Below are 24,172 nucleotides of genomic sequence, written 5' to 3'. Positions count from 1 at the left end.
GACTGAGCAATTCAAGGAAGCTCCTTTTCCACCCAATCATGGCCCCCACCTGTTCCCAATGAGCCTGTTCACCTGTGGGATGTTCCAAACAGGTGTTGGATGAGCATTCCTCAACTTTCTCAGTCTTTTTTGCCACCTGTCCCAGCTTTTATGGAACGTGTTGCAGCCATAAAATTCCAAGTTAATGATTATTTGCTAAAAACAATCAAGTTCATCAATTTGAACATGAAATAGCTTGTCTTTGTAGTGTATTCAATTAAATATAGGTTGAACATGATTTGCAAATCATTGTAGTCTTTTTATTTATGTTTAACACAATGGCCCAACTTAATTGGAATTGGGGTTGTATTATGATACTAAAAATTGTTTTAAGTTGTGGGCCCTGAATCTATAATCTATAAATGTTTAACTTTTTGAAGGAATTATGGAAATAAACTTTTCCATGATATTCAGATTCTTTTGGAACGGGTCTGCGTATATATTTATGTATGTATGTATATATGTGTGTGTATCTATTCAGTCCCCTCAAAGTACTGGAACGGCAAGGTCAATTCCTTTGTTTTTGTTGTATACTGAAGACGTTTTGGTTTTGGGTTTCAGATCAAAAGATGAATATGAGACAAAAGTCCAGAATTCCAGCTTCTATTTCATAGTATTTACATCTAGATGTGTTAAACAACTCAGGACAGAGCGCGTTTTGTTTGAACCCACACATATATACAGTGGGGAAAAAAGGTTTTTACTGAGCCAGCAATTGTGCAAGTTCTCCCACTTAAAAAGATGAGAGGTCTGTAATTTTCATCATAGGTATACCTCACCTATGAGAGACAAAATAAGAAAAAAAATGCTGAAAATTGTCTGATTTTGTAGAATTTATTAGCAAATTATGATGGAAAATAAGTATTTGGTCCAAATTGTAGACCTGCACCAGGCTGGGAAGACTGAATCTCCAATAGGTAAGCAGCTTGGTGTGAAGAAATCAACTGTGGGCGCAATTATTAGAAAATGGAAGACATACAAGACCACTGATAAGCTCCCCCGATCTTTGGCTCCACGCAAGATCTCACCCCTTGGGGTCAAAATGATCACAAGAACCGTGAGCAAAAATCCCTGAACCACACGGGGGGGACCTAATGAATGACCTGCAGAAAGCTGGGACCAAAGCAACTAAGGCTACCATCAGTAACACACCACGCGGCCAGGGACTCAAATCCTGCAGTGCCAGACGTGTCCCCCTGCTTAAGCCAGTTCATGTCCAGGCCCGTCTGAAGTTTGCTAGAGAGCATTTGGATGATCCAGAAGAGGATTGGGAGAATGTCATATGAAACCAAAATAGAAGTTTTTGGTAAAAACTCAACTTGTCGTGTTTTGAGGAGAAAGAATGCTGTGTTGCATCCAAAGAACACCATAGCTACTGTGAAGCATGGGGGCGGAAACATCATGCTTTGGAGCTGTTTTTTGTTGTTGTTGTTTTTTTTGCAAAGGGACCAGGAAGACGGAGCCGTGTAAAGGAAAGAATGAATGGGACCATGTATTGTGAGGATTTGAGTGAAAACCTCCACCATCAGCAAGGGCATTGAAGACTAAACGTGGCTGCGTCTTTCAGCCTGACAATGATCCCAAACACACCAGCCGGGCAACGAAGGAGTGGCTTCGTAAGATGTATTTCAAGGTCCTGGCTAGTGGCCTAGCCAGTCTCCAGATCTCGACCGCATAGAAAATGTGGAGGGAGTTGAAAAGTCTGTGTTGCTCAGCGACAGCCCCAAAACATCACTGGAGGAATGGGCAGCAAGTGTATGAAAACCTAGTGAAGACTGAGGAAATGTTTGACCTCTGTCATTGCCACCAAAGGCTATATAACAAAGTATTGAGATGAACTTTTGTTATTGACCAAATACTCCTTTTTTGACCATAATGTGCGAATAAATTCTTCGAAAAGCAGACAATGAGATTTTCTGGGTTTTGTTTTTGTGTTTTTTTTTGTTCCCTCATTTGATCTGTCATTGGTGAGGTATACCTATGATGAAAATGACAGGCCTCTGTCATCTTTTTACGTGGGAGAACTTGCACAATTGGTGGCTGACTAAATACTTTTTTATATAATGCAATTATGTTATTAAGCTAATGATGTGTGTATGTATGTTGTACTTGTTTACATGTATGCATGCATTCATTCAGAGTAGCTTTCCCTGACTCATTCTTGTTCTGTGACAGTGGAGGACCCTATGGATGACATAACCAACACTTCTCATCGGGAGTTTGTGAAGGACTATATAAAGGTCTGGCCTTACCCTCCCCTCGCCCAGTGCAAAAATGGACAAAGCCTAAATGTGGAGCTTGATGGAGTTCAGCAAATCTGTGTGGTCCTGCTGGTCGACTGTAGCCTGATGCAGGTCCTCTTTGTGGTCAGTATAATCACAATATTGCCGAGCCCTGCTGCGAATAGGGAAAATCTACAAGTCCACTCCATTTGGTTTGTAATTGGCTATAGATGCCACATAATGGTGGCAAAGCAGTGTTTCTGTTTACATGAAACTCTTCAACTCACTGCAACATAATTCCTTGACACCAAGATGGCACCAGACGGCAGGAAAGCACAATTTTGGGCGAAATGAAACTCCTCAATTCACTTCACCGTGGTTCCTTGACACCAATATGTCACAAGATCGCACCAAAGTAATACAGCGGTGCCCAAAGTATGAGGGGCAAGAGGGCACACGGCTCTCTCAAACAAACGCTGTGCGCCCTCAAATCCGCGCATGCTTTCCCAACTGTGTTTACTCCGCTTCATGCTGTGTGCCATGCCGGCTGTCTGTCAGTTTGATCAGTTGTCTGCAGTCAGACTGTAGTCATGGCCACAAACTAAGTTATCGTTTAAGGCGATATGTTAATCTTTATGATTTAAGTGCGAAGTCCAAACAGCGAATATACAGGGGTTTCACATTATTTGAGGGAATAAAATGTTTGTGTTGTCAATTTTAGGGAAGTCAACGTAAGGAATGGATCTACAGGGGCTCGTGGCGCTTGGAATACATGGCTAAAATGAAGAACTTGCAAAAGGACTCTTAATGTTTTTGGACAATGGAAGCCACGTGCCTCTTGTGACCTTTCCGCTGTGTCCGATCACAGCCATCATCGCTTTTTTGTGTTGGATGAGGTTTTAGTCAGTCATTTCAGAAGTACATCAAAGGATAAAGCAAGCTGAAAGGTAAACTATTTTAATAGTTATTTCTTGTATTGTTTTATTAAGAATAAAAAAGCATTTCTTAATTTTTGTCATGCCTAATTTGACACAAATGACAAGTTGATCCATTAGGTACACCTGAACATATGGTCAAATACTGCGACTTTTCCTCTTCAGCGTGGGCCAGCTCGTCTACAAAGCGATCCAGCGGCATTTGCCTTGTTCAGTGTGCAAGAGGCAAGAGTTGAGGCAGACAACCAAAGTGGAAACCTGCAGTTTGGATGTGAACTACATACTTTATTACACCAGTCCTGGAGCTTTTCTGACACTTCGTACATCCACTCTTAACTAGTGGATGGCTTTCAGGGGAGCCAAAGTATTTAGTCTTAAATCTTACAAGACGCTATTATTAGACTACACCTTCCAGTAAATCAGGTGGTGTAAGTCATAGATGGTGTGAGCAACATGTGCTAATCCACTGCAGGGTCCACCAATTAATTTACTTGAGTGGCTGAAATGAATACAGTTTTCGCTTTTAATGTTGGCTCAACAACTTACAATGGTCAAAGAAAAGTTTCGTAATCACATAAAACACTTTCAATGCAAACGCATGAGTTGATAATGAAAGAACGTAGAAAACTAGGGCCTTATAAAAACAAATCCAAGTATTTTCATTCAGTCTTCAACAATGCTCATCATCGCACTCAGTTTCAGTTTACAGGCCAACTCTTCCTCTTGGCTTGCTTCAATCTGCTGCTGAAGGTCCTTCACTCGCTCAGTCAGTGACAAACGACTCCTCTGGCACCACTTGTCTTCCTTCTGTGGCGCAAAGCTGTGTGCTTCCTGGAAACAATGGCCATAAATGCTTTTCATTCTCAATCCTGTTCGCTATAAAAAAATGGATGAAATTTGGATCTTTCTTGAGAAGTACCGTTTCAAAATATGAATCAGTGTACTACTCCCTTACTGGGATACAATGAACTGTATGTCTGTGAATAAGTGAAGTGGGTGGAACGAATGGAGATGTCAAACCTTAGTGAAAACAGCACCCGAAGGCTTGCCTGAGGGTGCGTGCTTTAGAAAAGCGGGCATGGAGAGCAAGATGGAGGATGGGAGGAGGAGCGGCGTAGACCAGTCGTCCACACAGTCGCCACCGTCGAGCCAGCGCTGGAGCTGCTGTGTGCTCCTGTAAAGACGTGCAGCGGCAATTCATGTGTGCAAAATGATACAGCTTTAATTGAAGGAAAAATAGCAAACCCCTGCTAGATCACGGTTCATCGTTCTTGCACTGACTCGCTGTAGATTTTGAAGCATTTTTTATGTTAATATTTTCCTCAATTTTGGAGGCACACCCACTTCTTGGTAATGCCACGGTTATACAGGATTTAGCTCCTTTTGCTTAAGATGCCTTAGTCAATTAAAACTAACGCAAACGCATGTTAGTGTCTTCGGGGTTCCTTTTCCCGGTTCTATTACAAATGGTCCGTCTTTGTCACTCAAGCTGTCTTTACCGTTAACGGCACGGGAGAGAAACTCATTATGTTGTTGCAATTACAGCTGAGGCATCAAGGATGTGGCAGCCATTTTACACTCACAGACCGTAAAATAGATGGTGTTATTTCTGAGGTATGTAATAATTTGCAAAAGTGTCAGAACAGTGTCTTTACCGGTTTTACGATTGAATAAAGACAAGCGTGTAAGGGGTTTCACGAGTAGTTGGGATCTTGCATCCGCAAAAAAGTGTGTTCTCATAAGTTTGTGTGGTTTAATAGGTTTGAATGCGTTTAAAGTACGTTGGAGGAAACGAACATAGAAATAAATGTTTTTATATGGTCTCTATGCGTTATGTTTTTCACCAATCGTGGGTGGGCCTAGAACTTACCCCTGCAATAAACTAGGCTTCACTGTATGCTTGCAAATAATTGTACTAATTGGGCAGGAACTGTACCTTCTGCTTTGAGCCTTCTCCTCTTCTAAAGTCTGGAACACCTTATGGGTGAGCACCTCTACTGCTTTGGGGGTGTGGGAGATGTCCAGAGGGGCTTCCTGAGCCTCCAGGGGCTCCAGCAAACTCGGGAACAATATCTGCCTGACTGGCAGGCTGTTGGGTGTAGGGCAGGCAGATGAACTTGTCCTTCAGGGAGGGAGAAAGTGAGAGAGACGGCTTTTTTCATGACAGTACTGAGGTAGCCTAACTTACACCTTTAATTTGTTCTGTGACCACACAATAAGAGGCACGAACTGTGCGGCGTAAATAATGTAGGGCGAGTTAAGAGTGGATACTTATCTAATAACATGACAAAAAGATGAACCAAGATTATGCGACAGATCACTTTCCCTGCTTTTTCCAATTGAAAAGTGTTAAAAGGTGAAAAGAGCAGAGGTACAATGCAGCGTAAAAGGAGCTTTAGAGAACGTGCGTACCCTTTGTCATCTCGCTGTTTCTCCCTGTGAGTCATTCGGACAGCCTCGATCCAGTCCTCGGGCGGGTGGAAGCCCTTCGATGACTCGCTAAGATAGTAAACCAGGATCTCCCCATCTTTTGTCGTAGCATCTTGTCGAGAGAAAGAAGCTCTATTGTTATGATCACGTTTCATTGGGAACAACAGGGGGTAAACAAAGAAAATACAGTACCCCCACCTTCACAGACGGGTGGTCCAGGGAGCTGCCAGTCTTTGAGTTTGTGGTCAATGCAGATGACGAGCACGTCAACCCAAGGGATCGGAGTACTATATGCTGGACACACGGCATCGTGAGTATCATCATGCCAGAAGTTCAAGCTTCGCTTGGAAGCAGAAGTTCTCCTGTGGTGCTCTTTAATTCTGACACGCTCGAGTAGATTTTCCAGACGTGACATGAGTAGGGGCTGACCGCCGCGTGTCACTACGAGCTGATCGGCATAGCGATAGATGGTCGAGCACAGCTCAGACCAGGAGTCTAGAAAAACAACAAAGAATACATTTAGGAAGATAAACAATGAGTCGTGAGTTGGATGACCGGGGGCACCTTCCCCTGGGGCGCTCTAAATAAAACTGGCTTGACTTTAATGACAAATGATGTCATCTAATGATGAATGATGCAATGCCAAGGAGTCAAAGGGCATCTTGTTTTTAAGATTTGGTGTACCTTACACTCCTCGTTTACGTGTTTGTAACATTGTTAATGTTGCACAAATGGAAAGTTCACCACTGTTAACGTAAAACAAACAAAGCAAACAAAAAACACTTCCCACACTCGGTATAATAGGAAATGAAATGCATTACTTCATTCTTTACATTTTAATTCTCTATCTGTCCGCTGCATGCACCACACACTTTATTTTAGGGACATTTTTCCCTAACATTGTGCTGAATTCCAGATTGCGCACCTTCACAGCTATTGGACCTCAAAAGTATTTGTAAAACATGACCTTCCAGCTGCAGTGCTGTTCACTGGCACACTGACCTGTGGTCGAAGAATTCCTCCACTGTGGCAGCTGCAAGTTGAGGACGGTTTTACGCAACCAGGCCAGGTGTGGGCCAGTGTTCCAGCCCAGATGTGGAACAAATCCGTCGGTCTCGGGCAGGCAGAACTCTGCGGGCGGCCACGAGATTATGGCGAGCTCCTCCGACGACACTTTGTCGGCAATGTGACTGATGACGGCGTTGTACAGCTGGATGACGGGAGCGGGATCCTGCGGAGGGAGACCAGCGGCGGCACGCTCCTGGCAGTGAGCTGAAACCCTGCGACTGAACTCACGACTCAGGATGGCCTCTGCAAGCTGCTCCAGGGTCTGGCAGGAGAGTGGGATGGGTGGAGGTGCACGGGGCAGAAGCCAACGCACAGCGCAGCTGAGCTAAAAAGACAGCAGGGCACAAGAAGTCATGATGTAAATAGTTGCCTTCTACAAACGTTTCGATAGGTGTGGTGTTAATTTAACAATACAGCATGTTTACTATTTCAATCAAGAGTAAAATGGTGGTTAAGTACTGTATTGCATCATAATGACAGCTATTGCAGCTCAGACTTTGCTGTTGACTTTGACTAATAGCTGACTGCACTTTAAGAGGATGTCTCGAGCCAAATGATCCCCTTCTACACAGAAAAAAATTAAGACATCTTAAACGGTGCTAGTTTGAAAGCACTGACAGTCTTTCAGTGCGTCAGGCAATCAATGATCATTTGAGGCATAACATTAGTATTGATAAGAAGGTCATACCAAGTACTCATTCGCAAACATGAATTACCTGTTTGGATCCTTGCATATCATTTGTGGTTTCTGGTATGAACAACAATGTGTATTCAGATATGAGACCATCCGTTATTAGCATAGGCAGCATCAGGTCTGTAAGGACACCAGGGACAAAAATAGACAAAAAGGCAAACGTCAGTACCTTTTGCCACACTCATAATATAGAGCGACAGAGATTTTAATGCATGACTGGAAACCCGCCAATGTACACACAAGTGTGATTCACTTAGTTACCGTCTGCAAGTTGTTGAGTGTTGCAGGTGCCGCGGTCAGGGCCTGGCACCAAAACGACCAGAGGCAGCGGGCAGTGCCAGGTGCTGGCTTGCTGCAACTGTTTGAGCTGAAGCAAGGCCGAGAGCAGAGGGACGTCCCGCCCGTCGCGATCGGGCTCCGAGACGGGCAGTGCGGGCAGCAACATGATCAGAGCTCCTGCCCCCTGCAGCTCACAGCACTCCTCCATTTTAGATAAGCCATCTGCAGTCAGCGGACCTCGGGACACCTGGAAGACGCCTCAAAAAGGTCACACACGGATCACGAAGCAAACAAATAAGAGGGAAGGCAAGAAAAGTGCAATAGTTTATTTACAAGATACAACAAACTTCATATTATAAAATACCATAATATAGTAGCCTAAAGCATGACACATTTTTTACTACCCCCAAGTTGAGAATCGATGGTGTAAAACACAAAACAAAATGGACAAACCTTGATGCTGACATGGACGTTATGGGTGCGGTGTCCATTGTCCTTTATGGTGTTGGACAGGCAGAGGGTCTGCAATGTGCCACCCCTTTGCTCCTCCATGAACTTTGAACCCTGGCCGCCGCCAAGCTTCGCTTCTAGCCAATCAGACAGAATCCTGGAGAGGAAACGACACCCAAATGTTTCGTGAATACAACTAACTTTCATAACTAACTCAAGGCATAGACAGCACCTGTACGAGATTTCCTACAATAGTGTCAGTTACTGCAGAGAGTGCAGTTTACCGAGGCCTTTATTCATACAAATATTCGACGTTTAGTCAACTGCGTTAGAATAGGAATTGAATGTGATCATTGTAATTGGCCCCCTTGTTAAATCATAAGTTACGTTTTGGTTTTTGGAAAGCTGAGTTTAATTTCACAGGCATCTGGGCAATCAGGTTGTTTCATGTACTCCGTGAATGGAAACACAGTAATATTGGCTATGGGTCACTTGAAGTATACTATAAATGTGATTTAAAAAAATAATTAAAACATGCGGAATTGGGAACTTGGAGCTGAAATGTAAATCCCGCCTAAGTTATTTCTTAATGCAATCGCCATTGTCACAACCTGCCACTCACCTGTCTGCCAGGCTGGCTACACTCTCATGGTCACTCGGTAATAGGACAACAGCTTTCCAGAAGATTCTATCAGGCGGTTTGTGGAGAGTTTCCATTACCAGTGTTGGCAGGTCAAGTGGCGCCCACACCAACTCACTGCGACACAAAAAAACGAATTAAATAAATAATAATAGTAAATAAATCAATACAAATAAAAAATACAGACATCACAGTTCATCTGTTCGAAATGAAAAACCACAAGCCAGCAGAACAAAATGAAATCCTGACTTACTCAAGAAGGTGCTGATAGAAATACTGGACTCTCATTTGGTGGACTGCCAAATGTCTCATTTTCAACACCCTGAAGATAGACACACAAGAACGATGCAATGAGACTCAGTTACTCACAATTCAAGACGAGGTTGGAACACATCAAAAAGAAAAAGAGAAACAGCCATTCAAGAGACACAATACCTGGTGCTGGACAGCGATAACCTTCCTGCGTTTCCCAGGTTTACCATTCCACGAGTCAGATCCTCTATGGACTGCTGTGCCGGAGCACTTGGAGCCAGCGCCTTTAATTTGAAGTGAGGGTCCACGAAGCAAGGAGCTGCTGGGAAGCCTCTCATCTGTCTCTTCAGCTGCCGGCGCACTGCTACCACATCACGCCACCTGGTTGGAAAGATAAGGGGACAAAGGAAATGACGTGTACCCTTACCCTTATCACACTAATTACCCCAAGTTTAGACTCCTTCGCCTACCTTTTGATGTACTTGTGAGCACGCTGCAGCTCAGCCGCAAGGACTTCTCCGACCAGCAGGGCAATATCTGCTTCTAAAGTCTCCTCAATGAGACCGGTGCAGACATCTTGAGAACATTTAGCGACACAACGTGCTTTCTCATCCACTGCATGTCTGAAAAAGAAATTTCGGTACAGTCTTATGTTAGCCAACGTACCTACTGTATTATCCGATAGCATTGTTTCTTTCAACCAGCTTATTAAACAACAATAAAATGAGAGGAGTTCAAAAACCATTCGGAATAAACAGAGCCTTACTGCAACACTGTGGTGGCAGTCTCCTTGACAGTCTCATCTAATACTTCCCCCATGAGCTCCGTGTATAAAGAAAGTCTGCACTGGGCCAAGAAGGCCTCGTGCTCCCGTTTCCTCCTGGGATAGACAAAGCCACCTATTAACTTGCACTGTGATCACTGCGCAAATCAGAATTGATCGATTGATGATGTGGTATGATGATGTTAAATCTTAGCCAGACATTCTTGCAAGCGAGAAGTAAATATTGTGTATAATTTTATTTATTCAAATAAGGCAATACTAGACAAACCTTGCTTCCTCAATCCTGCGTTTCTCTTCAGCGACACGCTCTTGTTCTAGATGGATCTCGGTAGAGGACAATTCTTGCAGCATTTCTTCTAAAACCTCATCCAGTACGGATCCAGCCTGCACACTGCTTTCACTGCAAACATAGCGTTGAAAAAAAAAAATGACATTCACTGGTAACGATAAACGCTTACTAAAGAAAATGTAGAAGGCACAGTCAGTTGTATTTAAGATTTAAAGACATTTACAGTCAGCAATCTTTAGCACATATATGCATGACAGATAAAGCCAACTTACCCAAGAGCTGTTGTGGCATAACTGGCTCCATCAGCAGCTACCTCCATCGCAGACATCCCAACCATTTCGTCAATCAAAGAGTCCACTTCAGCCAGAATGTCCTGGGGAAAGAAAACCAATTGCACCAAATGCGGTGTGTTAAACTAAGAAAGTGAGGATCCGAGCAAGATGTGAACAGATGAAATGCAAAATAAGTCATCCCCACCTCATCGCTGAACACTGGCTGAGGTTCCGGTTCGGGTGCTTTGACGGGTGGAGACTGGAATAGTTGCTGGGCTCCAGCCTGGAGGGCCAAACTGTTTAAGGAATCGCTAGACTCTGTCTTTTCTGGAACGGCTCGTCTCAGCCCAAAAACATTGGGGACATCAGGATGCCTGACTGGCGAATCCTGTGTTTGCAACTGCACGCTGGGTGGGGCCTTAACCTCCACCTTGGGAGCAATGGCTATATAAAAAAAAAAAAAAAAAAAAAAAAAAAAAAAAAATGAAATGAAAATTGTTAATGAGCTATTACTATGAGGAAAAAGGTCCCGGTATACAGGTACATCTCAATAAATTAGAATAGTGTCAAAAGCTTCATTTAGTTAGGTAGTTCTATTCAAAAAGGGAAACTTGTGTCATAGAGATGCACTACTCACACAGAGTGAAATGTTTCATTATCTTTTTTTAAATATGTATAATTTTGATGATTATAGCTTTACAGCAAACGAAAACCCAAAATTCACCATCTCGAGAAAGTACAATACGTTACAAACAATCAAGAAACAATGAAAATTACTTTTAATTTAGGAATTAGGCAGCAATTTGCCTTCGGAAAAGTACAGTATTTTCCCAAGTGCTTAATGAATCTAAGTATGAGTACTGAAACATATGGACTTTTATTGAGATGCACCTGTATACTGTATGGGGTAACTTGTTGAAAAATGCAAAGGATGCGCTCCACGTGTAGACATTACTAACAAAAGAAAACGATCACCACAGTGTCGCGTAATCAAAGTTAAGGCTAATATTAATCATTTGTTGTTTATGTTTTGCAAGTGGTCAAAACATTTATGACTCTCCTTCAGCATTCCCCTCACCTCACTTTCATGTTCACTCCGCTTACATCACACGTCCTCACTGGGTGAGAAATTGTATTTTACTCCAATTACAATTGTTAACAATGTTACTTAAAAGATGAATGGTGACTATTTGACTCTGGAACATACTATATTATTTTACATTATGGGCATGTTTTTAGAATACACACAGACCTGAGCGCAACCAGCCTTCCTGAACTGCTTTACTTTGGAGGCTCCATTGTACATAAAAATGCTTAATTTGAGGCACAATAAGGAGGATGGTTTCCACAGCTTGTGGTCTCATCTCTGAATCAATGGTTACGATAAATGCATAATCATCATCATCAATGCATGAGTGTGACAGAATACCTTTAAATGGATTGGGTGCAGGCTCAGCCAGAGGGCCTTCTCCTCTGTACTTGTTCTGGGAGTCAAAGGTGCAGACAGGTTTATGCTGGGGAGGACTGGGGAGGGGGCCTCCATTCACAACTTCACCAGTCAACGTTTTTTTTTTAGCCTGAATGATCTCGGACTTCTTCTGGGATAGCAGCTCTGGCTCCTGATAGGCTATCCGATTCAGATCGACCACACTGTCAACAGAATTTTGGACAGTCTGTCAAGTACAGAGCAAGCTACAGTACTGTACCTCCATGTTGATCTCATTACATGTGATCATCAAAGATGGCTCTGATAATGTACAGTGGCTAGAAAAAGTCGACCAAAGCCTTCAATGTAGCTGTCGGCCTCTTGGCAGCTTCCCTGAAATCTCGCCTTTTCATCAATTTTGGAGGTACGTCCGGTTCTTGTTAACGTCACTGTTGTGCCATATTTTTTTCCACTTGATTATGACTGTCTACACTGGGTTCCATGATATAGTTAATGCCTTGAAAATTCTTTTGTACCCCCCTCATGACTATTACCTTTCAACAATGAGATCCTTCTGATGCTGTGGAAACTCACTGGGGACCATGCCAGAAGATGCGACTGCAAAAATGTCAGGAATACCCGACTAGAACACCTGAAATTTATTTTGGGTGAAACAGTGGCAGGCGTGTGCTGACTCCAATTTAACTTGAGTTTAGATGTGACTGGTTCATTTTGAACACAGCCACGTTCCCATTTATAAAAGGGGAGGTACACTTGTGCATCCACATTATCTCAGTTACTTATTTTTACTCCCCCTCTCTAAATGATTACAGTCGCCCCCCCCCCCCCTTAAGTTTTACAGGTTATAAGTCACATTAATTGTGGTTGGTCTCATTTATTTATATACAAAAACCTGGCATTTGAACAGAGGTTTTGCAGATGTTTATATCCATTGTACTACAAAGAAAACCACTGACACTCACCCCTCGCTGACATTGAGGCTGTACTGCTGGATGAAGTCAGTTGCTTCTTTAGCACTGCGGAACATCAACATCCGAACAATGTCCTCCAGTGGAAAAGCAGTTGCCCGTGGACCCACTGTGTGAGCAATGGTCAAGGTTTTTAATGCCTTTCCTCTGACCTGCACAAACACACACACACACTGGGGTATGAATAAAACAACACAGTGGTACCTTGACTTATGAGTGTAATTTGTTCAGTGACCAAGCTTGTACCTCAATGTACTCTTATTTCAACTTAATATTGCCCAATTAAATTACATGTTTTTTTTCTTTTCTTTCCATTTTTACTCCACCTTATTGAGTAAAAATCTCTTTTACAAGAGTGTCCTGGTCAAGACAGACAACAAACACATAAAACAGGTTTGACAGGCTAAAAACATTCAAACAATCTCATAATACAAAAATCTGCAGCGTTCCCAACCAAACTCTTTAAAACCCAATTAAATGAAGCTTTGACAGCCTGATGTTTAAGCCTCCAAGCTGCTTAAAAGTCCTTTAAAATTGAGACCAGATCCTTCAGTTTCAGCAGTTGCTGAAGATTGTTCCATGAGGAAAGAGCTGCATATTTTAAAAAAAATAATAATAAAAAAAAAATGTTTCCCCAGCTCAGTACAGATGTTAGGTACAGTTGAAAGCATGAGGGCCAGGGATCACATCCCATAACTGCCAGAATTTCTATGGCAGATGTAGCTCTGCAGTACGAGGGGACCCAAGATGGCTTTATAACGTTGTAGTCTGCAGTTTGACGATCCTACACGTGCATAAAGGACACAATGATGATGAAATGATAAATTGTGTCCAGTTCACACAGGCGTTTCATCGAAGCATGAATATATAAATCACCACCAGAGTCCAATACCGACATAAAAGTGGCAACAATTGGTCTGTACTTTGCATCAAAGGAGAGACATGAGTATATTTGAAAATAAAAGTCAAGCTTCAACTTTAGCCTTTTCATCAACATCTCAAATTGAGGTAAAAAAAAGACAAGGAATCATCAATTAAAAATCCCAGACAATTATACTTACATACAAACTCAAATCTGTGAAGCATCAAACGTGCTAATTGATGGCAGGTTCAGTGACTGATTTTGAGACTAACATGAGTTTTGTCTTGTCTGCATTTTCAAAACGTTTTAAGTAATAAAGATGTGATCGAACAATCTTAAAAGCTTGCTGCAGCTCAGAAAGGGCTAAGTGAGGTATGGGTGCAGAAGAGTAAATCACTATTGTTGGCATACAAATTTTAATTTGCCCTTGAGATGTTGCAATCAATGTTATTGACTGTGACGTGGAGGATAAAGAGGAGTGGTCCAAAGACCGAACCTTGAGAAACACCATTTATTACAGTGATGGATGTGAGACCATCTGCCCGTACACATTGTGTTCTGTGAGAAAGGTAATTACCAAATCAGCCAACACTATATGATCTGAGAAACCAATACTGACAAGTCTCTCTTTCAGTAACGTATGGTCTACTGTATTAAACGCTTTTATAAAAAGTATAAAGTATAATAAAAAGAGCAGCACAATAGATTGTATTGTTAACCATCAACATCAGAACTGAATAGTTATTAGATTCAATAAATGAAGGCTCATTTTTTTCTGACCTGATTGAAGTATCTGTGGAGGAGGCAACTAGCCAGGTAAGATGCTCTTTTCACCAGCTTGAAGAAACGCACAAAGTTGTTGCTGTTGAGTGCGGCAAATGCCTGCACTGCAAAATACACTTCGGGGGAGTTGCGCACTTCATCACGGAATTGTTGGACCTCACTGTACAGACAAAATTGAAAAAGTTATTCAATACAGTATACTGAAGGCATACGTTGCATTTGAGCAAGTGTGACTTTGCACGCTGACCGGAGGATGTCCCCATCGTTGAGCTGCAGCAACACACTGTACTGGCGGAACTCGGCTTCGCGGGGGCAGTAGATGTGACGGTCCTTCAGGTCCTCGTACATTTCTTTCAGGCTCTGCAGGCACTTTGTCAAGTTCTCGTTGTTGATCTTAATGTCAAAAACGGACATTGGCTCTTCGCAGAGATGGTGTGCGCAATGCAAGTGGAAGCGTGTGCACTTCTCGATCAGTGAGACCGTGTGTGGGCAGCACAGATGCTGCTGGGTGATGTCCTACGTTAAAAGAGGAAAACAGGCCACTTTTATCTAAAAGAAACATAACCTATACAGTTAGTAACATGATGTTACAAGATCCTTAATATGTTGCAATTACATCACGTCAAACATTTTAAACATCTCTATCTTGGAACATAACGGGGGCGGAGTGATCAGTCATCACATTTTGCAAATTCATTTGTGCCCAGTCAGCCAGTCCACATAGTTCCTACCTTTCGGATGCTCCGGGTCCTGTTCCAAACAAAATCATACCAATCTCGCAAGCTGTCATGACCCTGGTCCATGATCTGAGTGACCAGATAGTCCATGGTCATGCTGAGTACTGGCAAGGGGCGTAACTCATGGGGAAGGGGCTCTTCCTGGTCAGCAGATGAACGACTGTACTCTTTAATTGAGGCTGCGTGATCCACCTAGACATGTCAATAGAAATACACTATTTATTGGCCTTTTTACAACTATACTCAACATTTCAATATATTCATTGTGCATCAACAGCATGAAGAAATATATTGGAATCTCCTAAGTTCAAATAGCCCAGCAGTTAACACGGGTTGGGACCGCTATCACGCAAGACTTGAGCTAAACGCATGAGCCCTTTTCACATTTCACTAATGACAGAGGAAAACTTATTTTCACACTTACTTGATATTCCAAAAGGTTCAAGTTAAAGGTGGCTAATATAACACTGGGACAGATTTATTTGTATTTCCAATATTTCCTGTGGCTTTATCAAAACAAATTGTAGGTCAGCCTGCGTCTCAGAAGGGATTGTCGGTGAACACAGGATTTATCAATTCCTCAGTGAACACACAAACAATTATCAAAATTTTGATCATGTACTCATTTTGCAATATTAAATAATTAGAAAGACGATATTTGTGTGTACACATTGACAATCAATAGTGATCAATTGTTCACATTTGCATTTTTATGATTCACGTAACAAATTTGTTGAAGCGTACAGTTCACTTACACTGTACTACAAATGTACTCCAAATAATATTACAGGATCGTGATAAAATACTGCAAACAATACCATCTCTGTGTTGGGGAGGACTTCATATATGCTGAGCTGATTCCTTGTTTCCCTCATGTATCGCTCCTTCTCTGGACACATGTCGGGACATGTTCCGACAAACACTTTAGAGAGGTCCATGTCCATACCTTTGGGTCGACCTAATGGGCATAAAAGTAAGAGCGTGTTTGTGACACCTACATAAATGGGCAAACAGAACCTAACACCAGGTGGGTGAAAATGGTAGCCATACCTTGCCGCAGAATTTTGTCCCTCTGCTCTAGAAGGCGGTACTTGTCCTCGGATGTCTCAGCCACAATGCCGATAAGGGGGACGAGGCACTCTGAGCACTGAGTCATCGTGACATTTTCTTTCTGAAGTTTAGCGTCAAACTGAAGAGCCTTGCCTATCAGTGGCTTCTTCACTGGTGAGCTATCAGACACACAGAATATCAGACTAAGTTGTGTTGGAAAGATGTAGTAACCATAAGGATGGGCCAACAACATTCCACAACAAGGGCAAGTACAGTTACTCTCCTAAAGCATTGGCACTTATAATTAAAAGTCACAAGCAGCATTAGCTGCCAGTTTAGGGACACTGAACATGCTAAAGTGCATTCTCTTTTAAATCTATTTCAACAATCAACTTTTGTTTGTTATCAGTTTTGGCGGACACTGTCAGAGAGGGATTGATTGATTTAACAATATGTTAATAATTAAAATTTGGAGTGGAGTAGAACTCAACTGCATGATAATGAGAACTGTTTCAAATATTTTTTTACGCTGATAAACAAGTAGCTAGGTAAGTACGATCTAATGGAGGGAACCAAATATTAGACAAAGCTCTTGTTATGATACAATGTAGTTCTATGTCTTTGCAAACTAAACTAAAATAATGGACAAACATGTATTAACAAATACCTCTCTGGCAGTCTCAATCCAAACAGAGCATTATTATATTTTTAAAGACAGAACATTTTATACAGCTCTCGTATTGGATATCATTATATTATGCACGGCATCATAATGTTGTGGCCGGACAAGTCCATTTCCAGAAGATCCAAAATCTTACAACTTATGGGGCATCTAACTTCAGAGGAGTCACTGTACTTGACTGTATCTGCTGCAATAATAACAGATTTTTGGGCTGCTACCTGCGGCTGAAGGTGTTGCTGAGTAGAGGTCTTATGAGAGGAGATGACACCTTGAAATTTGCTTTGTCCTGATTTTTGCCCTCATCCTCCTCTTTTCTTGCCACAGGTCTACTGCTTTTTTCCCCTGGACCTGATTCATCGTATAAATAGATAAAATCATTCCAGAATGAAGTGAGAAGATAAAATAAATTAAATAAAGCTTTAAATTGTGAGTCAATACTTTAATACTGGGGTCACCAACATGGGGCTCGCGGGCAGCAGTTAGACCCCCCCCCCCCAAGGACCACATGAGTAGCCCGCTGGGGCGGGCCTCCTCTAATAATAGCTCACCAGTGATGTTGCACTGTGTTTTCCTCAGAATATTCTAGAAGTGATAATTTGAAAATATTCATAATTATTAATAATAACACAGTTAAAGGTAAATTGAGCAAATTCGTTACTTCAGAAGTGTGTATCAAAATGGTAGCTCTTTGCATTAATCAGTAGCAAAGAGGTACCTGTTTCAAAAAAAGGTTGGTGACCCCTCCTTTAAAGGGTTAAGCATACATCTGGCTCTTAAGTACAGGCACGTATATATTAGAATTCAGAATATATTCATGAACAGATTTATCGTATTGGCTTGACTCGCACTTTGCTTCTTTCTCTGCCACAAGAGGAGGAGTTCATGATGATGCAGGAGTTTCCCTCTCTTCTTAGCTTTGGCTGCAGATGCCTAGAAGAAAGAATTATATTTAAGGAAGACAAAAAGGGTATTGTTATGAACTGTCAACACACAAGTACAGGAAGTCCTCGAGTTACGACGTACGCGACCTACGACGTTTCGACTTTACGACGCCCGTGCCTCGTCCGCCATTGTGTCCCCAGCACCATAGTGTTTCTGCTTAGCTAGTGCATAGTGCTTGTGCGCCAGGAGTATCTTTGCCTTTTTCGCCCTCCTTTTTTCACACTCTCTGCAGTAATGGTAAGTCCAGAATCTTATTATTATTTTTTGTAATTTTAAATCTATTTTAGTTTCTTTATTCGAAGTGTTAACCTTTCCTGCTACGGTCACCTGACCGTGGTCGGGAGACGCCTTCTCCAGGGCCGAGGTTGTCCTCCTCGGGCTTAACTCCCTTCTCTCGTGGCACAGCGGAGCTGGGTGGCGGCAACAATAAAGGCACGAAGCACCGATTTGCTGCTTTATTGGCTTTATTAGCTCCCCTGCACATTCAACGTCAACGGGTCCTCCGCTAATCTTCCCCGGTCGCCGTCACTACACTTGCCACTATACACACTCGCACCTGCGCGCACTCCTTTCTCCTTCGCAGTCCCGCCGGACGACGCCTGCGCAGTCCCGTCTCACTCACACATCCACGCCCACACACACTGGGCTTTCTGTCACAATCAGGTGGGACAATACCCGTAACAGAAGTATTTCGACGTGAATTTCGACTTTAACGGTGAAATCCGACTTGCGCGGAAATACGGGTTACGTCGCCAGCATAGGAACGGAACTCGTTCGTAAATCGAGGACTTCTTGTAGTCTGAATGGGTCATTGATTTTAACTGAATGTTAGCACAGATATGAAAATCATCATCTGTAGTCATTGAGAGTTGGCAAGTGAACATAGCAGTGAAGAAAACTACTTTTACCAAGAGTCAATTTTGCAAAGATTGATTTAACTCACATGGTTGTCGAAGTGCACGACGGCTGTGTTCCGAGCAGGCCGGCAGTACACCTTGCAGACTTTGCCAAAGCGAGAAAAATGCTTCTGGATGATGTCCCTTTTGTTGAGGGCCTTAGGCATATTCTTGCACTGAATGGTAGTGCAGTCAGTGGGACACATTCCGCTGAGGCTGTCCAAGCTCTCGCTTCGTTCGGCAGCTCTCACTGGCGTCTTGGTTTTAGCCATCTGTTCTTGCGGGTGTGGTATATCTAGAATGAGATGAGTGGAGAAGTTACGGGCACAGTGCGTGCATCCATCCATCCATCCATTTATTGCCACTTGTCCGAGGTCAGATTCCGGGGGCAGCAGCTCAAGCAGGGAAGCCCAGACTTCCCTCTCCCCAGCCACTTCAGTCACGACCCACAGCTTGTGACCATAGGTGAGGGTAGGAACGTAGATCGACCAGTAAATTGAGAGCTTTACCTTTTGGCTCAGCTCCGTCTTTACCACGACAGACTGATATAGACTCACGGGAAACATATTCCACGTACTGCCGGCAATGCAGACCAAACAAACTCTGACACCGGTTGTACAGGGACCGGACAGCCCGTATCAGGGGGCCCGGTACCCAATATCCCCCGAGCGCCCCCCACAGGACTCCGAGGGACACGGTCGAACGCCTTTTCCAAGTTCCCAAAACAAATTTAGACTGGTAGGGCAAATTCCCATGCACCCTCGAAGACCCAGCTGAGTGTGTAGACCTGATCCACTGTTCCATGGCCAGGATGAAAACGATACAGCTGCTCCTGAATCTGAGATTCGACTTCCTGATGGACCCTCCTCTCCAGAACCCCTGTATAGACTTCACCAGGGCAGCTCAGGAGTGTGATCCCCCTATAGTTGTAACACACCCTACGGTCCCTCTTGTTTAAGGGGGACCACCATCCTGGTCTGCTAATCGAGAGGCACTGACCCCAATTGTCCATGCAATGTTGCAGAGGTGTGTCAACCAGGACAGCCCTACAACATCCAGAGCCCTCAGGAACTCCGGGCGGATCTCATTCATCCCTGGGGCCTTGCCACCAAGGAGCTTTTTAACCACCTTGGTGACTTCAACCCCAGATATAGGGGAACCCGCCGCAGAGGCCCCAGACTCTGCTTCCTGCTGGGAAGGCGTGTTGGTAGAATTGAGTAAAAAGACGGGATACAGTGGTATCGCAATAAATGTTGTGTTGAGTCGCCACCAAGATACAGCACGTTTTTATAGTCTGACATAGTGCCATCGGGAAAGACCACATTTGTCTTATAAGCTGATCCAGGCATTAGCGTCTTCAGAGTTCCCTTTTTTCTTTTGCTTCTTTCACAAACAGCCTTTAGTCTTAATCTTTGTCACTCAAGCTGTCTTTACCGTTAATGCCACTGGAGAGAGCCTCATTATATTGTTACAATACACCTGAGGGATCTGTGAGCTGAAGTGCCAGGATGGGGCAGCCATTTTGCTGTCACACAAAAGCAGACAGCAAAATAAATTGTGTTATTTCTGAGGTATGTATGAATTTGTGGGTGCCAGAATTATTGCATGTCTTGATATAAAGACTGGTTCACAAATCTGCCTCACAGTTCTGAGGACCCAGGTTCAATTCCTCCCACAGCCCCAAAACTCACACGGTCGGTTAACTGAAAACACTAAATTGCCTGTAGGTGTATGTGAGTTGTTTATAAAGTGCCGTGAAAAAGTATTGGCACCCTTCTCAAATTATTTTTGCAGAGTTTAATGTTTAGGATTATAAAAAAAAAAAAAATAATAATAATAATAAATAATTTAACTATCAGACAATTATAACCCAAGTGAACATAAAATGCTGTTTTTATATGGTGATTTCATTTATTAAGGGGGGAAAAAAACTATTCAAAGCTACCTGACCCTGTGTAAAAAAAAGTAATTACTCCTTGTTAAGTCATGATTAATTGTGGCTAATCCCAATTTTGGGTTAATTTTCACTGATAACACCCATGCCTGATTACCTCCAGACCTGTTCGAGTAAGGAATCACTGAAACAGAATCTGTCCCGACAAATCTCTAAAAAAGCTGCAACAAAATTACACAATCCAAATTAATTTGAGAACAGTTGAGAAATAAATTGACATCCGTCTGCAAAGAGTTCCAAAAGCAATTTCTAAAGCTTTAGGATTCCAGCGAGCTATAGGGAGAGCCATTATCCTCACATGGAGAAAACACGGAACAGTCGTGAAGCTTCCCAGGAGTGGCCAGCCTACAAAGATTACAAGAGAGAACAGCAATGACTCATCCAGGAGGCCAAAAAGGAACTCAGGAAAACTTCTCAAGAACTGCAGGCCTCCGTTGCCTCAGTCCAGGTCAGTGTTCAGAACACAACAATAAGGAAGGGACTGGGCAAAAATGGCATCCATAGCGGAGTTCCAAGACGGAAACCAATGCTGACCAAAAATATAAAAGTCTCGTCTTATTTTTTTGCGCAAATAAATAAATAACAAATCTGAATGTTTCCCAAGACTTTTGGGAGAAGATATGGAATGACGAGAGGAAAGTTGAGCATTTTGAAAGGTGTGTGTCTCGTTACATCTGGCTAAATGTAACACAGCATTTCAGAAATAGAACGTCATACCAACAGTGGTGGTGGTACAGTGTGAGTGTGATGGTCTTGGGCTGCATAGCTCCTTCAGGACCTGGACAACTTGCTGTGACTGACGGAACCATGAATTCTGCTCTTTAACAGAAACTCCTCAAAGGGAATGTTCAGCCATCAATTTGTCCCCTCAAGCTGAAGCGCACTTGGGTTATGCAGCAGGATAATGATCCAAAGCACACCAGCAAGTCAACTTCTGAATGGCTTAAAATAACAAAATGAAGTTTTTGGAACGGCCTAGTCAAAGTCCAGACTTGAATCTAATTGAAATGCAGTGGCATGACCTTAAAAAGGCCATTCATGCTCAAAAACACTCAATTTTTTGCTGAATTCCAACTATTCTCCAAGGACGAGTGGATCAAAATATCTTCCCAGAGACGCGAAAGACTCAATGCCAGGTTATAGAAAACACTGTATTTCAGTTGTTGCTGCTGAGGAGGGCCCAACCAGTTATTAGGTATAGGGGGCCATTCATTTTTCACACAGGGGCGCCTAACTTTGAATGGTATTTTTTCCTTAATAAATAAAGTCACCATTTAAAAACAGCATTTTAAGTTCACTAGCGTTATATTTTATATGTATTTTTGTCTTTACTTTTTGAAAAAAGGACTTTAGGAGTGGCTGTTTCAGTATAGGAGACACTTAACCATATCAAACCAAGGCAGCATATGAAGAATTGTAAACTTGAATTTTAAGTGTCTTTACTGTTAGTGACACAATTATATGAAAATGACCCATAAACAGTCCAATTCTCTTTCATACTTTTGTGAGCAATTTTTGCTTTTCAACTTTATAAACCTTAACCATTGCAAAAGAAATTGCGACTGTGTGTGAAATCTCACCTGACTGTTCATCTTTTTCCGGTATCTCAGGGCTCAGAGTTTGTACCGCAGATGTGGTAGCAGTCGGGTTTTCATGCAGTACTTTGGAATGCTCGCTCATCAGCTCCTCCTGCTGTTGTTTCTGTTGCAGAGGCTCCTTTGCCTCTTGTCTAACTGGATTGGCCACAGCTTTTCGCAGTCCACTTAGTGCTCTGGTGAATAACCCCATAGGGGCACGAGACCTCATCAGAGGCCTCTTTGGGGGCTGTCTCAGTGAAGCGGTTTCTGATGTTTCGTCCTCCTCTGCAACAGCTTCGAGAGTAGCACTGGACACAGTTGGTGCGGGCTCTTCTTTACGCTTCATACCTTTTCTAAATTGTGCAAAGACATTTGTGTCACCCTCCTGGCTCATTTTATTGTCCAAAGTCGACTCTGCTTTAGATTTATTGTCGACGAAAGCGGAGGGTAGAACAACACCGGTTCCTCCAAAAAGTTGTGCCGTCTGGGGTTGGAGGGTTTTGGTTGAAAAGCTGAAAGTGGATGGTGTTTTGGGCTGGGCGATGGATGCATTGGTGTTGGAACCACAGGGTGCAGCGGGTTGGGAAAAGGTGAACTGCAGACCGCTGTTATTGATGGTTGTTAGTGGGTTGTTTTGGACTGGAAGGGATGGAGCAGCAGCAGGCTGAGAGAAACTGAAGCCCAGCAACCCAGACTTTGCTCCCGAGAAGCCAGTGGTGGTGCTGCTGCTAGCAGCAGTGCTGAAACTGACCTTTTCTGCGGTGCTGCCAAAAGGTAAGCTGGACAGTGATGTGGTTTGAGGGTTAGAGGGCTCAGGACTGCCACTGTAGATGGGTTTGAAAAGAACTTCCCTGGCGGGCTTAAAACTGAATTCTGATCCAAATCCTTTGACCTGGGTCTGAGTCGTACCAAACACGCTACTGGCAACAGTGGTAGTTGGTGGTTGTCCAAATACAGACTGTCCAAAACCTATCTGCTGAGGTGGCCCTGAAGAAGTTGTGGAGCTAGAGGCCAGTTGCGTGTTTCCAAATCCTGGAGCCTGCTGTCCAAAGCCTGAGAGCGTTTGTCCAAAGCCTGGAGATGGCTGTCCAAAACTTGGGTCGTGACCTAATGCAGCCTGCTGACCAAATGCAGGCGTCTTTCCAAAAGCTGAACTCTGGCTCGGTCCACTAACTGACCCAAAAGCTGGAGGTGCACTGCTACCAAAGCCCGAGTTCGTTGCTCCCACCGTAAAAGCTGGAGTATGGCTGGGAAGCGATGACGCTTGTGCTGATTGCTGCCCAAATGAAGGGGCCTGTCCAAACATGTTCGTCCCGGGCAGTTTTGAGGCCGATGGTAGGCTAAACGCTGATGAGTGAAAATTGCCCACATTCTGAGGTACACCGCTGGGGGTTTGCTGTCCAAATGACTGGAACAAACTGGCGTTAGTGTTGCTCGTCGCTTGGAAACCGACATCTTGTGGACTTCCAAATGGGTTAGATGGATTCATGTCGCCAGCAATGGTGTCCAATTTGTTCGAAAACTCCAGCCGGTTAAACGGCAAGAAGCAGCTTCGCGCCTGTCAGACAACCACAACAAAGTCACGAAAGCACCTAGCATGTATCACCGTCACATACATATAAATAACCCAGCAAATATCATCGTATCGTGGACATGCAGAAAATACCCAAGACCAAAACTACTCACAATGCTCCATTAATGCTGTTAACACCTTCCAAAGTAACGTTACATACAAAAACAAGTAGCACATCCGGTTCCGTTCCAAAGATGCGTTCAAAACTTATTGAGAGTCGGAATTACCCAATTTAGCGTCAAAGTCAGCTACGCGGAAAGGAATTAATATTCACGCTGACGAAAAGCAAATCGTTCTGGCACCAGCACATCTCAAGTTATTTTAATTGGCGTTTTACGATGGGCGTC

The 24,172-nt window shown here is 43.2% G+C and overlaps 2 protein-coding genes across 6 annotated transcripts in view; one reads left to right on the top strand and one right to left on the bottom strand.

The window, feature by feature from the left end:
* Window positions 1-3,382, top strand: part of LOC133395722 (histone-lysine N-methyltransferase SETDB1-A-like) — a 9,036-nt gene extending 5,654 nt beyond the window's left edge. For 3 of the 5 annotated variants that reach the window (XM_061664866.1, XM_061664864.1, XM_061664865.1), the window contains 2 exons: window positions 2,215-2,405; window positions 2,983-3,270. In XM_061664866.1, the coding sequence (XP_061520850.1) occupies window positions 2,215-2,405; window positions 2,983-3,069 (278 nt within the window). In that variant the 3' untranslated portion in view covers window positions 3,070-3,270. Of the gene's footprint in view, window positions 1-2,214; window positions 2,406-2,982; window positions 3,271-3,361 lie in introns of those variants that run through there. The other 2 variants (XR_009767275.1, XM_061664867.1) reach the window with 2 other exon arrangements.
* On the bottom strand, window positions 3,237-24,015 carry mcm3ap (minichromosome maintenance complex component 3 associated protein). Its single transcript, XM_061664863.1, has 29 exons — window positions 23,939-24,015; window positions 22,256-23,810; window positions 18,769-19,016; window positions 17,732-17,813; window positions 17,102-17,231; window positions 16,202-16,380; window positions 15,970-16,109; window positions 15,146-15,343; window positions 14,662-14,930; window positions 14,412-14,574; window positions 12,764-12,921; window positions 11,784-12,004; window positions 10,560-10,798; window positions 10,355-10,455; window positions 10,062-10,193; window positions 9,776-9,889; window positions 9,480-9,632; window positions 9,193-9,390; window positions 9,011-9,079; window positions 8,740-8,874; window positions 8,121-8,274; window positions 7,650-7,914; window positions 7,411-7,508; window positions 6,629-7,019; window positions 5,825-6,121; window positions 5,609-5,738; window positions 5,133-5,318; window positions 4,217-4,370; window positions 3,237-4,027 (listed from the first exon to the last, which is right to left on the bottom strand). The coding sequence occupies exons 2-29, from the start codon at window positions 23,739-23,741 to the stop codon at window positions 3,860-3,862; spliced, it is 6,258 nt and encodes a 2,085-aa protein (XP_061520847.1). The 5' UTR covers window positions 23,742-23,810; window positions 23,939-24,015; the 3' UTR covers window positions 3,237-3,859.
* Between the last annotated feature and the right edge of the window lie 157 nt (window positions 24,016-24,172).

This window comes from Phycodurus eques, chromosome 20 (assembly GCF_024500275.1).
Source record: "Phycodurus eques isolate BA_2022a chromosome 20, UOR_Pequ_1.1, whole genome shotgun sequence".
In the NCBI taxonomy this organism is placed as follows: domain Eukaryota; kingdom Metazoa; phylum Chordata; class Actinopteri; order Syngnathiformes; family Syngnathidae; genus Phycodurus; species Phycodurus eques.
Note: the sequence above shows the minus strand (reverse complement) of the source record. Positions and strands in the feature narration are given on the sequence as shown.

Bases quoted from the DNA above. Each gene is read 5' to 3' on its own strand.
- mcm3ap (XM_061664863.1), bottom strand. From the start codon at position 23,741: ATGAATCCATCTAACCCATTTGGAAGTCCACAAGATGTCGGTTTCCAA. The intron at 9,391-9,479 runs GTAGGCGAAGGA...CTTTCCAACCAG, and splicing joins GCTCACAAGTACATCAAAAG to GTGGCGTGATGTGGTAGCAG. The intron at 6,122-6,628 runs GTCAGTGTGCCA...TTGTTTTTCTAG, and splicing joins GAGGAATTCTTCGACCACAG to ACTCCTGGTCTGAGCTGTGC.